Raw genomic sequence first — 16,663 nt, forward strand, 5'->3', positions numbered from 1 at the left:
CTTTAGGTATCCCTTATTCGGCTAGGCGGCACTCCTAGAGCAAGATATGAGCGCCCTCTTGAGCAGAAATTTCATAAAGTGGGGGGATGAAAAAGCGACCGAGGCGCTTATAGTTCCGCGGTGTGCCGGTTCTAGTGTGGGTTTGAAAAGTAAGTAATCTTGAAGTACGATTTCGGTGTGAAAACCTCAGCAAACGAGAGCGATTTATATCTTATGTGCAAGATGTAAAGCACAGAGGAGAGCGATGCTTCCGTGCACGCGAACTGTGTGTCGCGGGCAAGCGGTATCACCTCATTTACTGCGGGCATTTGAGATACGTACACAATTTCTCGGATTTTCTGTCGATAAATCCACTTTCACTGCTACTGAGGAACGGTCCAGGTTTCTGTGTAAGCTGTCACCTAGTAGCTAGTACTTGCGTGCGGGTTAGTTGGTTAGATGACTGTGAAGGCCTCTGGCGCTGCATGGTTACAAACACTACACACACACAAGAGAATTAAACCAAGACGTTCACACCGATTATGCGCTCCCTACCAACTGGCTATTATTTGTGATACGAAGAAGAAGAAAGCATCACATAAAGACGTAAAGGCACAATAAGAAGAAGAAAACAGAAGATTCAGGGAAAATGCGAAGAAATGCTCAACAGGAATGAAGTGATACTGCTTCGTCCGAACAATATGACAAGAAGATAGACGCAATTTGCCATTATTGTCGTTTTATTTTTCCTTCAGAATTTTTTTCCCATGTTTTCCTGAATCCTCCATTTTCTTCTTATTGTACCCTTACGTCTTTTTCTGATGCTTTCTTCTGCATATCCCAAATAACAGGCAGCTGGTAGTGAGCATATCATCGGTGTGAACGTCTTGCCGTTATTCTCGTGTGTGTGTGTGTGTGTGTGTGTGTGTGTGTGTGTGTGTGTGTGTGTGTGTGTGTGTGTGTGTGTGTGTGTGTGTGTGTGTGTGTGTGTGTGTGTGTGTGTGTGTGTGTGTGTGTGTGTGTGTGTGTGTGTGTGTGTGTGTGTGTGTGTGTGTGTGTGTGTGTGTGTGTGTGTGTGTGTGTGTGTGTGTGTGTGTGTGTGTGTGTGTGTGTGTGTGTGTGTGTGTGTGTGTGTGTGTGTGTGTGTGTGTGTGTGTGTGTGTGTGTGTGTGTGTGTGTGTGTGTGTGTGTGTGTGTGTGTGTGTGTGTGTGTGTGTGTGTGTGTGTGTGTGCGTGCGTGCGTGCGTGCGTGTGTGTGTGCGTGCGTGCGTGCGTGTGTGCGTGCGTGTGTGTGTGTGTGTGTGCGTGCGTGCGTGCGTGCGTGTGTGTGTGCGCGCGTGCGTGTGTGTGTGTGCGTGCGTGCGTGTGTGTGTGTGTGTGTGTGTGTGTGTGTGTGTGTGTGTGTGTGTGTGTGTGTTGTGTTTGTGTTTGTGTTTGTGTTTGTGTTTGTGTTTGTGTGTAGCTATGCAGCGCCAGAGGTCTTCACTGTCACCTAGTATTGGATGCTCGTCACAAAGGTTAATGGCTTGAACTTACCTTTTTCTCATTCACGAGGTTTCGGATTGCATCACATAAAAAGAGATTACTTAACAAATATTCCCTGCTAAAATAATACCGCACATCACACTCTCAGAGTACTCGTAAGATTATTCCCTCAGCAATGAAAACATTCTTCAAGTTCGAACAGTTCAAAAAGTTCGTTACTTGTCTTCAGATTATTTGCAGGATGAAATATCACTTTGTGCATGGCAGGCACTCCTAGTAGGTTTATGGAGGCACTTGCTGTAATAAAGGAATTTAGAAATTCGAAATAAAATAAAAATTTGCTTATTAAAGAAAAACACCGACGCGTTGAAATGTAGGATTACTCGTATCGCAAATGTAGTACCCATCTCTGAGCCTCAGGTTTTATACTCTGGCCTTTCACTTTTCCAGCAGATTGAGAATCATAAAATTCATCACGGATTTCTACGGCAATCACCTTGTTTCCTCTAATATATTCGGAAAAGGGGGCGAAGACTTCAGGGTACGCAGATAAGGTAGACAGAGGATGAAGGGCAGCCTTTAGAAGGGTTAGCAAACTGCAAGGATCACTTTGCATATTTACAAGCGTTTGGAGAATAAGTGCGATCGCGTAAGAGAACGAGTAAACTTAAATGTGAAAATTATGAAGTGCCTCAAGCCCACCAGTTTCTGGTTTAGAGTCAGTTAATAGTCCCCATGTACCTAGATAGGGAACCCAACTGCTTGACGAGCGTGCAACTAGTCACTGGCGTCTTCATTGGCTTCCGTCTTATAAGTGACCACACACACACATGGAATGGACACTCACACAAGAAGGAACCTTGGCCCTTCACATTCATGAGTCGTTTTTGGTTTTAGTAGCGACGCCGCACAGGCTGATAAGATTATTTACTTCCTTACTGCGAACACTGTCGTAGAAAACAAGGGGTCTGATGTCCCCCACTAGTGAATTCTTCAGCTTCTAAAGAAGGGGGGAATTTGGGTACCCTCATTTTGTCTAGCTATTTAAGCCTACTCTGAACAGCGCATTTTCCCAGGACGTGAGAAGTGCTTCATTCCGCATCGCAGACACAAGGGAACATCTACTTCGCCAGAAGCCGCCATCCCGCCGGTGCCTCAAGACCACAGTGATTTGCACTCTGCTCCATTGTGAGTCAATTAACGCTTAGAATGCCTTGTTCCTGCGTCATTTTGTTGCCGATCCTAACAGCCATTGATCTCGTAAGACGGACAGTCCTAACGACCCTATCTCACTGCCACGCTTACGTGTGTGAGTTTACAGTCGTAGTTCATTTGTGTCCTTTCCGTATTTTTTGTTGATCAGGAAACACTGCAGCGCTGGCGACATATTTAGAAGCTCTCTAATGATCACCACAGTTGATATAAGATTTCTTAGCAAGAAGCACATTACAGGTATATACTGTGGTTACGAGAAGGCACATCTTAAGATATGGCAAACACAAGAGTGCATCCAGACACACAGAATGAAAAACAATGGCGCTATTTTTTTTTCTTCTTTTCTAGTGCGGCTGCAAGGTGGAATCCTTTTTAGCTCGAAATTGCATAAATGGGACAAGACAGGCACTAACGTACTCACAACTGTTCATTCAGAAATAATACACGTACACATATACATATCAGTACTCATTTGATCATCGTATCACACCTTACTATATCATATCTCGTCCTCTTACACACATGTAGCCAAGAAAGGTTCTGCCTATGTTTGCTTCAAGTCTACAGAAGTGTCACTGACACACATATCAGCCTTCCTTTTTTTTTTAAATGTAAAATGCTTCTACCAATTCGTGTGTCATGGTGTCACGACATTTGCCTAATGTCGTTATATTGGTGAACACCGGTTTGACATTGCAAGTTTTACAGTGTTTTAGCAGATGTAGACCTAATTTTTTTATGCCTGATTGCTCTTGCTGCCGAACCCTCTCATTTACAGATTTGCTCGTTTGCCTCATTCACAATTTGCCACATGGAAGAGGCAGTTCGTGCAGCCCCGCTGCCACACTCCACACACGTGTTGGCATGGAGCTTCCCGCGTCCAGCATTTCTTCTTTTGGCATTCATTATTCATAATTTCTGTAGATAACTTCATACGGCTGCAAAAAAATTAATCGTGAAGGAGTTGTCAGTGAGTTAGCTCCTGTCTTGTCCCCCTTACGTGTTGCGTTAAAGAGATTTGTCTAGGTTTTATGGGGTTTAACGCCCCAAGGTGACTCAGACTATCAAGGCCCCGGAACTTTCGACCACCAGGGGTCCTTTAACGTGCACTGGCACCATACAACACACAGATGCCTAGCTTTTCGCCTCTATCGAAAAACATCCGCCGTGGCCGGGATTCGATCCCTCATCCTTGGGCACAGCACTCAAGCGTCCGAACCACTACACCAATGCGGCGGGGCTCACTGAAATGGATTTCACCTTGCAAACATGAACCAACTGTTGAATATTCCGGGTGCTGCCTTCACGGTGTTTATGGCATGAGATTTGGCCCATCCCACTGACAACGGGGGATGGACGTGCACGGACTGGAATAGCCCATTCTTCACCGCGGGGTACTACGGCTGTGTGCGCGTGTGTTGTGTGGTGTAGTCGGTGGGTGGCGCGAGAGAGAGAAGCTCGTGCGCGTGTTCCCTTCAAGAGACACTCAGCGACAACATAACAGTGCGGTGCATAGTTTCATGGAGACGCCGCTCTCCGAACAGTGTCCACAGTGAGTGCAGTTTGGATAATTAAAATTCATGTTGTTGTTGTTTAAAAGTTTCTCCCCAACGTCATGGAATAACGAACACCAACTAGCCCAGAAACAAACGTTGTTGATCTATTTTGGCTGTCATTTTTGTTTTTGCTGTTAGAAGCTTACTACACATGCGCCGAAAAATTATAAAGCCAAACTGACCAATGTAGTAAAAATTAGTCCATAAACATAAGCTGTGCAGTATGCAAAAAGCGGGGTAAAAACCCGCACAATACTTTAAAAGACGTTAATGGCCACAGAAAGGAACGTATTTAGAAAAAGTAAACAAAATTCTCAACATGCGTTGAATGTAAGCGAAATTTGAACAAACCCTGAGCTTAGAAAAACAGAATACAAGCGAACAGTACGCACGTGAGTTGAGAAAGTTCGCGAATGGCCTGTTTCAGTTTCAGTTACCATGCTCTTGAATTATGGATTGTAAGCCAAAACCTTTTTGTTGGGAAGTACCATTTGAGCAGTCGCCGCGAAAAAGCACGAGGACTGCCTGCGGTCTTATGTAATTCAAAACAGGCTCTAAACTTATAACTTCCAAGAATTTAAGCACTTGTCAAAATCAGGTTTTAGTTGGAACTTTTGGAATGTGAGCCGTGTCTCCACAATGAATGTTGGGTGGACCAGTGTTCAACATAGGGTCACTTGAGTTCCGCTTACAAGCAGTAAGCGAGGGGAAAATAAATGAGAACTCCTCTTTCTTGTCTTTTTTTTTTTCTTTTTTTTTTAGGGTAGTTGGCGTTCAAAATTTGAAAGATATTTAAAAAAGCGGCGACCATAAATCAAATTTGCTTTCACGCACAGAAAGGACGGTTAGGGCTGAGTTTAAAAAAAAGCGCAATAAATACTTAGATGATTGGCTCGGAGGAAGCAATCACTGTTACACACATGGCAGAGCGAATGCAAAGAACGTGCACGCCAATTCAACTATAGATTCTAAGTATGCCGTACCTGCCAAATTTATCAGTGAATTGCAATCCTTCCAAGCGCGTAACTGAGAACTTTAGAAAAGTGTCACCATCGGACGCACAGCTCAGGTTACATAGCAAGCAGCGAAAATGAATCGGCACCATCCCGATGATAAAAGTCACGGGCATTGCATTGCATTGCACACTTTGCGTGCGCGTACGACGAAAGCCTAATTGGTATTAAACGAAGAAATAGATGCAGATGATGGTGTCTGGCGTAAGTGAAATCGTCAGTGAGTGATCGGCGCAAAAGGTTGGAAAAGAAGGCGACTTAAAGCTTTCTTTTCATTGGACGTAGTTTAGCGGTGAAAGCTTCTGCCGTTCATCTCGCTGTAGCACGTGAATGCTTAAACCAAATGCAAGAGACCTACCCATATGATACAGATGGACTCAAATTGACTATTTTTTGTGCATTTCATTGCGTGTTCGCCCATGGGCACTAAACGTGGATAACGGCAGCGCCATAACAAAGTGCAATAAAAATGATGTAGCAACCTCTCGGCGCTGTAATGCTATTCAGTCTTAACTATACTCGAGTCCCTATATCTGTGCCCCTCTCACTGGCCCGAATAAAGCGGCCCCGACGTTATACCTGAGACTGTCAACTCGATAAGACCGGTTGCAGGAATCCAGTGGGAGGGAAGAAAAAGATTCGTTGTATTACACAGTGCGTGCTACAGTTCTGAGAGCTCCGAAGTCAACAAAACGGAGCTACGGAACCCTGAGCCACAACTAACTCACTGCGAACAACGGTGCCCCCGGAGAGCACGTGTCCACATTATATCACAGCCCCTCACGCAACGTAATCATTCCAAGCACGCTATGCCACAGCCACCGCCCTACGACTTCTGTGCATCTGTGCAGCCGCGGCAGCAACAGCAGCGCCAAGAACCTAACCCGATGGCACACACTGCTAGCCGCCCATAGACGACGAAATCGAGAACGATTGAACCAGCCAGCCCGAGCAACCACACGGTGACACGTCCGCACGTCCGGCGGAAACGCCGCTGACCACACAGCAACCCAGCCCGGCCGAAGGGTATTGTGTCGCACAAGTAGAACGGAATGTCCGCGCAAGCACAAGGCTGGCCCTGGAGCGAGTGTGGGCGGAGGAAAGGAAAAGGCTCGCACAGCTTTATGTCTCTCCCGAGGGACAAGGTCCAGCGGCCCAGGCAGGCATGACTTCCTCGGTCGGTGGAAAACACGAGTAGAGAGCGCAGAAAGCGTGCTTCCCGGCTGCTTGCCCCGTAATTGTAGATCGGGCGACGACGACGCGTATAGTCGCGCAATGATCTTGGGAAACGTCCCCGAGAGAGAGCCGAACAGGACGCTTTCTTTTGAGGCAATCCTTCATCTTCTCGTCATTGCGCGCTTTGGTCTTTGGCTGCGGATGTCCTCCGATGTGGGACACTGGGCCCTAGCCATCCGTTAAGATTACGGCCAGGTATATATACGGTACTCGGTGCCCAATGGAGACGACACAGTCAGCAGCCTTTGAAAGCACGCGAGCTTACCTGGCTTTGGTCCGGCCCTGACCAAGATGAAGACTCTGGTAATGGACTTTTGCCTTCTCGAAACGATGCCCTGCAGTGGTGTTTGATGCAAAATAACCCGTGCGCTGTTACAGCGAGCGTACCAAAATTTAAAGCCTTGAATGTTTGCATTTCTGAACACGTCTCAGGCCGTCCGCATTTACCGCCGCATTTTGCGGATATCTATGGTAACCAAAAAAATATTGAAAATCCAGTGTCAGAAGTGTCAATTTAGTTGGGTGAGCCATTCCATCATGTTGACAGTAGTTTCACACACGCAGCTTTCTGTTCTAAAAGGTTGAAAGAGAGCCATTTATTTCCTTCTTTTCAGTTTTACCTCATCATATTCTGCATGGTGGCTGCAAAAGCATTTGCTGGTTACGGCTATGGTCTCGGATACGGCCTTGGTGGCTATGGACTCGGCTATGGTCTTGGATACGGCCTTGGCGGATATGGACTTGGAGGATACGGATTAGGCTATGGTCGTGGCTTCGGTCTTGGATATGGTGGCTACGGGCTCGGATACGGTGGCTATGGTGGCTACGGAGGATATGGCCTCGGATATGGGCGGCTTGGCTACGGACGAGGCTTGTACTACGGATAACTTACTGCCAAGTTCCTATCATGCTGTACATCTGTGAGCCAAAATACAAGTCATGCAATAATTTATATTGTGTCTAATGTCTTGATTTTCTATTCAATCATTCAATGGAAGTAAAAAAATTCATAAATGACTTCTGTATGCGATTGAATACCTTGCTTTGTTTGATACGTCTCCTAGACGTCAAGATCAACATATGCAAATAGACAAACTAATACGAAAGACCTAGCTGTAGGGCTGCCCAGATTGCTGCGACATTTACGGTCGAGTATTTAAACGCAAAAGGCGAAAGAAATTAATGACGAAGGTATGCTCAGAATGTTCAAAGATTAAAATTGCGACTGGCCGACACTTCTGGTGCAGAAAAAAAAGTAGCAGAAAGCAGAAATCCTAGGAAGGATTGATAGCGGGTTTTCAAACACGTAGTTAAAGAAATAAAGAAGGAGGAGGTGAAAAAATATGCTTTGGTGCGCGGAACTAGCAATTGGCGTGATAGCTGCGCAACGAAGACGGCCATAGCGAAGAATGCGACAAGGCAAATGCTAACTGTAGTTGAATTTCATTGCAGGAGAGGCATAAATTTTGTCAGCACTAGTCTTGTCTCAGTCCAACCTCTTTCCGTGTTTGCTGATTTGCTGCTATCACGATTACACATCAATTTGACCACACTTCTCTCATAGTAATTGGCCCACGCAAATCTGTCTATACTTGACTTGAGTTCCTTCTTTGAAACACCGCTTACAATGCGTCGAAACGACTAGCGGAAACAGATTCCGCTCCCATCGCCACGGAAGCCTAGCATATCTGCCGAAAACTAAACCAAATGAAAAGCTAGGTGATGGATACTGCTTGTCTTACATGAATGACCTCAAAGCAGCACCAATCCTTTAGCGAGCTGCGAGCAAAATAACACAGCCCCAAAGCGTTTGCTTGCGAAAATGATCCATTGGCGGGAGGCCTTTGCGACAACGACCCACACGTGACATTGTTTTCGGGGCCAACAGGACAGATCCTTGCAGGTAAGTGTGAGAATAAAGTAAATATCCTAAGGCAAACTTAAAAACGAGCACGCCGTGGGTCCGCGCAGTTTGGCGACAATTTACTCGGAGAGGCGTGGCCGCTGCCCAGAGCTTCTAAGGAAATGAGCTTTAAAAATTAGTTTCTCTTTTTTTCTTTCTCATTTCTCGTATTTTTTTCTTTCCCTCGGTTCACGAGCACTCTGCCCTGTTTGTGCGTGCATGCTCACCCACGCAGTCATGGCGTCGCCCGCGAACCATGACAGAGGTATATATAGGAGCAGCGTGACAGCGGAGGGGCACGCCGAGAGAGCTCCTCGAAGACATATCACAGCAGCAGCCTCTGTGACCACCTCGCCAAAGCCGCCGCCATGAAGTCCACGGTAAGGTAGTTTATATACTGTTACCTCCGCAAGAAACTATGTGATGTTTAGGCACACGTTGCTTATCGGCCGGCCAATAATAACCCTAGACGTTGTTATTGAAAAGTGTCGCTACTGATTAAGTTGCTTACGACAGATTTCCAGCTCTCGATTTCTTTTTTGTGGTTTTGGCCCAATTTCAGAATGATTGGCCAGCAATTTGCACGGGCACTTGTGAGTTTAAACAACAATTTGTCAACTGCGGCATATTTATGTTGTTGGAATTAAATTCTAGGAATATATTTGCACTATTTGGCGACTTTATGCGATCTTTACCGCCCATCATTTCAACGTTACCTGTATGATCGGGGCAAAAACAAAGCAAGGTTGTCTAGCGGTTCTCCGTTACCCATTGCATAATGTAGCAGTATAGGGGATAAACAAAAGGATGCGTCATTTGCAGCACAATTTATGTTAGCGCGCACTAGCCTAACGTGCAATGTAGTTAACGAAGAGTCCATGAATAATGACATAGTTTTTCTTGGGTGAGGAAGGGGGGAGGGTGGAATATCTCGGCTTTAACTAACAGAATATTTTCATGTACTTGGGCTGTGAGAGACGCTCAGAAATAATTGTTACCACCTAGGATCCTCCAATTGCGCAGAGCACGGGTGTTCTTGTGCTTCATATACACGCGGCTACCACTCCGAAGACCTCTGGCGCTGCATGGTTATACACAAAAAAACAATACACACACAAGAGAATTAAAGCAGGACGTTAATACAGATTTAATTATCTTGTGTGTGTATTGTTTTTTTGCGTATAACCATGCAGCGCCGGAGGTCTTCGGAGTAGTATAGCCAACTAGCCCGCTCGCAAGTACTACTGAGCGGCTACCACTGCTGGAATTCATTTGGTACACCTCGAACGCGTAGACGGAGACCTTAACCACTGGTACACCACTGCGCACAAATTAGACTTTTGTGATCTATTGTTGACACACTAAAAAAGGAACTTCTTTTGAGGATAATTTGGTGATACTTTCGTGATATCTAAGCTTCGCTGACATCCTGGGCTGGAAATTACGTCTTCTTACATTGCTACTGCGTGCTTTTTCTTCATCCACCGCACGTTGCAAACGATCTGACCACGAGTCAAGGTCTGCATTTCTATTGGACTACGCGCGTTGCGTCAGCAAATGTGGACCAAAACCCATTTCTTTCCACTTCGCTCGTGCAAATTCATGCCGACAAAATGCGTAGTGAGGGCTTTCAGAAATTTAAACTTGGACACTTGCTTCAGCTTACAGCGACATTGCATTTTACTTCCAGCTGTCGAAGTGCGTGACATGCGATCGAAAGGCTGATCAATCGCTTCTTTTAGCACGTCGAGAATAATATGCTTCATTTAGTTAGTTTTCTGAGCAGTTTACCCTTGATTTTGAACAGAACTGAAGGCCTTCTTTCCTTAAGAAATATGACCTTCTACATTTTTGCACCTCATGGAGACCTAACGCCGCCAAGGTTATAGAAGAAAGAAATTTAAAATATTAATTGGCCTCTTGCGCCTTGCACCGGCACGAAACATTATTTGCACGGACGACTGTGAATCAATTACGAAGAGGAGACGAAATCGCTTAAGAACTTTTCACTTCGCAGAAATGAATATTCGCCAGCCGTATAGTCAATCACTAACTATGCACAAGCCGTACTTCGTGCGCTGCGCTGTACCCGTTGCAACTTGCGACAGCGCGGCACGAACAGCGCTCTCCGAAGCGTCACGCTTGGTGAAAGCGCAACGAAAGATGCGGCTTCGCTCCGCGCTCATTCGCTCCGGTTGGCTTCAAGAGTTATCGAACATGCGCTTACCTCCGCTTCGCTGGACTTGGTTGACCACGTACACGTTGCGTAGCCTCGCTATTCACCCCAAGCTCTTTTCCTTTTCTGAATGAACAATAGACAAAACGGCTACAGTTGTTACGCCGAAGCTGCGTAAGCATCGAGCGGAATGTACTTTCCTGTGTCCTGCCGTTGTGTCACTCCGCAAATGCGAAAATCCTCGCAAAGTCATTTTGTTTTGTCCAGAAACTCTCGATAATTCCACTTTCTTGTCTGTGCGTGTGTGACGCTGACATCCTCGCTAATCACTAACTGTTTTGTGGAGTGTGCAAGCGTAATGTTGCCTCCCACAAGGTACAAAGGCGGCTTCCATGAACGGAATGCGCGTGCTACGTATTCATTTCCAAGATACGCCATTACGGCTTCAATGTCTCCGGTGCAATGAGGTGGTGCAATGAGGTGGTGTAACTAACCGTGCTCTTTGTTTTCTTTCAGTTGTCGCTTGTCATTCTGAGCTTGTCTATCGCTGGAACACTCGCTGGATACGGCTACGGAATTGGATATGGTCTTGGCTACGGCATTGGCTACGGAGGTTACGGAGGTTACGGCCTTGGCGGCTATGGCGGCTACGGGCTTGGCTATGGCGGCTATGGAGGATACGGTCTCTACGGACTTGGTGGATACGGTGGATATGGTGGATACGGCTTGGGATACGGAGGATACGGTGGATACGGTGGATTCTATGGCTGATAAACGGGCCTATGGCTGTGAACCGTTCTGAAAAATAAAGAAAGTTTGCAAGCGCACGTGAGCCTAATCGTCTGACTCAAAATCATTCAACGAGCTCATGAATTTCCGAAGCAGAACTTAAAATTTGATGCGAACGACGGAAATTAAGCAAAAGCACCCGACCACAAGATGTGCAACATGCACTGAGGATGGGAAGTCAGAGTGATATACTTCCGGAGATATTCATAAAGGAGGAAGTATAAATAAAGGAACATCCTGAATCATTTATGGTAGCAAATTCTTCGTGGTATATCAATTAGACACTGCAGAACGAATATCTGTTGAAGTCATTATTTGACCCAAGAAAAATCCTAAATGGCACTCATTTAAGCCGGAAATTTTTGTGGGCAAGCATGCGACGAGAAAGGGTAAAAAAAAAAGAAACCAAGAACTAGCATTTTCTTTCAGTGTGTTATGAGTATTATGAAAGGCATGAAGGCGGAGCTCGACGATCAAAATCCGTCTTCCGGTTTTAGAAGAGTCCTTCCTGTTTTAGATCATCAGATTTGGACGTAAATGCTCTGATAATGCTGTAGACGGCGTACATAGTGTGTGATGATCGCTATATAAGAAATCCAAGCTCTGAGAAGCATTCAATTATTTCGACCTTATTTAATCGGGTTTCATCGTACCTAATTTAGTCTGTGGAGAACAGTTTGCACGAAAATTTGCAGATTAGCATGTCGGACCCTTTGTGAGAGCTATTTTTTAAATTTCTGAGCAACTGACTTTCGCGTGTGAAAAAATAAATCGCAAAAACCTTCCATTTCCCACCCGACTGAATTGTAGTCGGCTCTAAGTTTCATTATTGTTTTATTCGTGCGTGGGAGAGTGCGTGTTACTTGAGAAAACTATGAATCACATTACAACCACATAGACTTCCAAGAGTGCACGTAACATAATTTCTGCTACAGCGAATCAAAATTAAGTTCTTTATTATGTGAAAAATGAAAAGTCGTGCTATTGTTTTCCCAATAATTTTCTGCTATATTTCGAACGCGTCTAATATTCGGAAGACAGCAGTTCGCGGTTTAAAGAGCTGTAAACTGCCTAGGTCGTAGTCGCAGAATGTAGGCGGCTACGTGCTCATGCATTATCTTGCCTTGTTTTCAGGAGATATATTTGCATCAGGAAAGAGTGATAGTGAACCGCAAAATAATGTTGCGTTAGGTTAGCATACTTTGCAGCCAGTGCGAAGAAGATGTGCGATGACACATTTAAATTTTTGATAGCCGCTGGGAAAACATTACAGCACTACTTCGAAGGCCGCTTGTACATGTCCATTCTTTTGTCACCAAGGAAAATACGTTTTTATTTCGCAGGTTCATGACCATTGAGTTTGAGTGTTATCTATATTGAAACAAGAGAAGTATTATAAGCAAATAATTACTTGTTAATGTTATTCGTATATATATATATATATATATATATATATATATATATATATATATATATATATATATATATATATATATATATATATATATATATATATATATATATATGTATATATATATATATTACTTTGAGAAAGAGCTATTTTTGTTCGGCATTACAGAGCAGGAAAAACAAAATAATCGGACGAAAACGTTGCACACAAACAAAAATTCACAGAAAATACAGTGCGCCCCAATTTGATTCCAGCAAATTATGAATACCAAAACACGGTAATTGCCTTGATATTGTGCATAAGAAGTTTTGGGGCAGCTCTTCCCAGTAGGCCCTTGCTCTCGGGGCAGATTGCATTCTTTGCAAATCCGTTCTGACATCGTAAATACTGAGATTCAGCAACTGACAAATGTGCTCTGACGATCTCATCAACTGCCGAGAGCGTCACCTAGCATCGTTAATTATGCTTAAATGCAAGTATTTAGTAATAAACGGTCTGACAGCGTTTTTTTCTCGGAGGGTGGCCGGCCACCCCCTGAAAATGTTTTCTTTCGTTCTGACTGTGAGGCTACGCCCCCGGAACACAAGGCCCCAAACAGTTTTTAAAAAGAATAATTAATATCAAAGTTACAGCCACCGCAACCAACCACTTTGCAGCGTCCCTTTCCGTTCGTTCCATCTCAAAAGTTTTCCGCTCTCCTGGCCGTATAGCCAAACACCTCTTCCTCCTCCGCGTTTAGCGGGAGGCGTGGTGTCTGCAGGAAGACTCTAGGAACCGCGAACTACACAGAATGATCTCGGAGCAGGAACTCCTCGTGCGCAACAACGAAACGGGCGAGAGAGAAGAACGCAGCGAGCGGCTGACACAATTACTGGTCTCCGCCCACCCTTCACCCGTCATATAGAGGATGCCGTCTTAGGTATTGGCGTCACCGTCGAGGATCGGCGGCTAGAGTAGAGAACAAAGAACCTGGCTTTTGAAAGGGAGCATGAGAGAGCTTTGATTTGTATTTCTGCTGCTGTCCGGAGCTCCCATCCCAGTAGTATTTTTCAGATACTATCTCCGATACCCCATGGAAGCATTGGGCTGTTTTGTTAAAATATCATTCCCTAGACAGCGGCCCTTTAAAACGGGAGCAGAAACTTGAGACGACAGCGCACTAGCAATGATCCATTCCACCTCAATGCGCAGATTGGTAGCTCTTGCCTTGAATGCATGCGTCTCTTCCTTGCCCTGTGCTTTCGCAGTTAATTTAGTGTCTTGGAGCATGGACAGAGCTTTCAGGAGGCACGAAATAGGTGTTCGGTAGCCCAGAAAAAAATAATTAGGACATCACTATAACATGTTTTTCTATTTTGCATATATGCCGAGTTGCAAGACTCAACAGAGTGAAAATTGAATATCCCCAGGTGAGGAAAATTATTCATTGGTGCTGCCATGCTACGGCACCACTGACTGCTCTTGTGTCGCTTGTGGATGTCAAACTTAGCAATTTACAGACCATTTTCTTAATTTCTTCCCTTTCTACCACATCCTTTTGATCACGGTACGCATATTTTACACGTTGTGCAGGTTTGATTTGACCGGCCTTACATTTAACTGGACAGGCCGCCATTGGAAACTGACCCTGGCAACGTTTAACGCTAGAACCCTAGGGATATCATAGGGCTTAGTGAGGTTAGGAGGCCGAATGAGGCATTTACTGTACTGAAGGATGGGCATGTACTGTGTTATCGAGGTTTACCAGAGAGGCGACAACTAGGAGTAGGTTTCCTTGTCAATAAGTATATAGCGGGTAATATAGATGAATTCTATAGTATTAATAAGAGGGTAGCAGGCATCGTTATTAGACTTAATAAGCGATATAAACTGAAGGTTGTACAGGCCTACGCACCTACATGTAGTTATGATGACCAGGTAGTTGAAAGCTTCTACGAGGATGTAGAATCGGCAATGCGAAAAGTAAAGACGCAGTATACTGAACTAATGGGCGACTTCAATGCCAGAGTAGGGAAAAAGCAGGCAGGAGACCAGGCAGTAGGTGACTATGGCATTGGTTCTAGGAATAGCAGGGGGGAGTTACTAGTTGAGTTTGCAGAGCGCAATAACTTACGAATCATGAATACCTTCTTCAACAAACGGAAGAACCGGAAATGGACATGGAAAAGTCCTAGCGGAGAGACTAAAAATGAAATCGACTTCATAATGTGTTCAACCCCCGCCATTATGCAAGATGTAGAGGTAATCGGGAAAGTGCGATGCAGTGACCACAGGATGGTGAGGTCCCGAATTAGCCTAAATCTGAAGAAGGAACGCAACAAATTAGTAAGAAAGAAACCAATCAACGAATTAGCGGTAAGGGGGAGGGCAGAAGAGTTCAGGATCTCGCTACAGAATAGATATTCAGCTCTAAACGAGGATGGCGACATTACCCTAGAAGCAATGAACAATAATTTCAGAGATATCATCACTGAATGTGCGGTAGAAGTAGGCGGTAGGATAAGTATACAGAGGATACCGGCAAGCTGTCTAAGGAGACGAAAGATTTGATTAACAAACGCCAGAGTATGAAAGCTTCCCATCCAACAGACCAGATTGAATTGGCCGAGATATCAAAGCTAATCAATAAGCGCAAGGTGGCCGATATAAGGAAGTATAACATGGAGAAACTTGAGCATGCTGTCAAGAACGGGGGAAGCCTTAAAGCGGTAAAGAAGAAATTGGGCATAGGCAAAAACCAGGTGTATGCGATAAGGGACAAGAAAGGTAACGTCATCACGAATATAGACAAGATAGTCAAAGTAGCCGAAGAGTTCTATACAGATCTCTACAGTAGCCAAAGTAGTCAGGACCGTAAAGAGGTTGACGGTAGGGAAAAACAGTCAGACGTTCCACCAGTTACGAATGGCGAGGTCAGGAAAGCATTAGAAACCATGAAAAGGGGGAAATCAGCTGGAGAGGATCAGATAACTACAGATTTGCTGAAGGACGGAGGGGATATCGTGTTAGAAAAGCTGGCCACCCTGTATACGCAATGCCTGTGTCATCGACGGTACCGGAACAATGGAAGAATGCAAACATTATCCTCATTCATAAGAAAGGGGACTCTAAGGACCTTAAAAATTACAGTCCAATCAGTTTACTGTCTGTTACGTATAAGGTATTTACTAAGGTAATCGCTAATAGAATCAGGACCACCTTAGACTGCAATCAAGCAAAGGATCAAGCAGGTTTTCGGATACGGTACTCTTCTATCGATCATATCCATACCATCAATCAGGTGATAGAAAAATGCTCGGAATATAACCAGCCCCTTTACATAGCATTCATTGATTACGAAAAAACATTTGATTCAGTTGAAACCTCGGCGGTGATGCAGGCATTGCGAAATAAGGGGGTAGATGAGCCGTACGTGAAAGTGCTGGAAGACAAATATAGTGGCTGCACAGCAACCATAGTTCTGCATAAAGAAAGTAACAAATTCCCATAATGAAAGGTGTTAGGCAAGGAGACACGATCTCCCCAGTACTACTCACAGCTTGCTTAGAGGAAGTATTCGGAGACTTGGAATGGGAGCAGTTAGGGATAAGGGTAGATGGAGAATACCCCAGTAATCTGCGATTTGCTGATGACATTGCCTTGCTAAGCAACTCGGGGGCTGAACAGCAAATAATGATTGGTGACCTAGACCGGAAAAGTAGAAAGGTAGGCTTGAAAATCAATATGCAGAAGACTAAGGTAATGTTCAACAGCCTCGGAAAGGAACAGCAGTTTACAATAGGTAGCGAAGTACTGGAAGTAGTAGGCGAATATGTCTACTTAGGACAGGTAGTAACCGCAGATCCGGACCATGAAAAGGAAATAACTAGAAGAATAAGATTGGGATGGAGCGCATTTAGC

General features: G+C 44.7%; 1 protein-coding gene and 1 long non-coding RNA gene across 2 annotated transcripts in view; one reads left to right on the forward strand and one right to left on the reverse strand.

Annotated features, from left to right (window-relative positions):
* LOC146186370 (uncharacterized) overlaps nucleotides 1-16,663 on the reverse strand; it is a 378,918-nt gene that overhangs the window by 44,258 nt on the left and 317,997 nt on the right. The window lies entirely within an intron of this gene.
* Nucleotides 6,301-11,377, forward strand: LOC146186373 (uncharacterized). Its single transcript, XM_084605821.1, has 5 exons — nucleotides 6,301-6,411; nucleotides 7,099-7,358; nucleotides 8,378-8,387; nucleotides 8,663-8,767; nucleotides 11,080-11,377. The coding sequence occupies exons 1-5, from the start codon at nucleotides 6,301-6,303 to the stop codon at nucleotides 11,332-11,334; spliced, it is 741 nt and encodes a 246-aa protein (XP_084461947.1). The 3' UTR covers nucleotides 11,335-11,377.

The sequence above is a fragment of the Amblyomma maculatum genome, chromosome 6 (assembly GCF_055883805.1).
Source record: "Amblyomma maculatum isolate TAMU_Amacu chromosome 6, ASM5588380v1, whole genome shotgun sequence".
NCBI lineage: Eukaryota > Metazoa > Arthropoda > Arachnida > Ixodida > Ixodidae > Amblyomma > Amblyomma maculatum.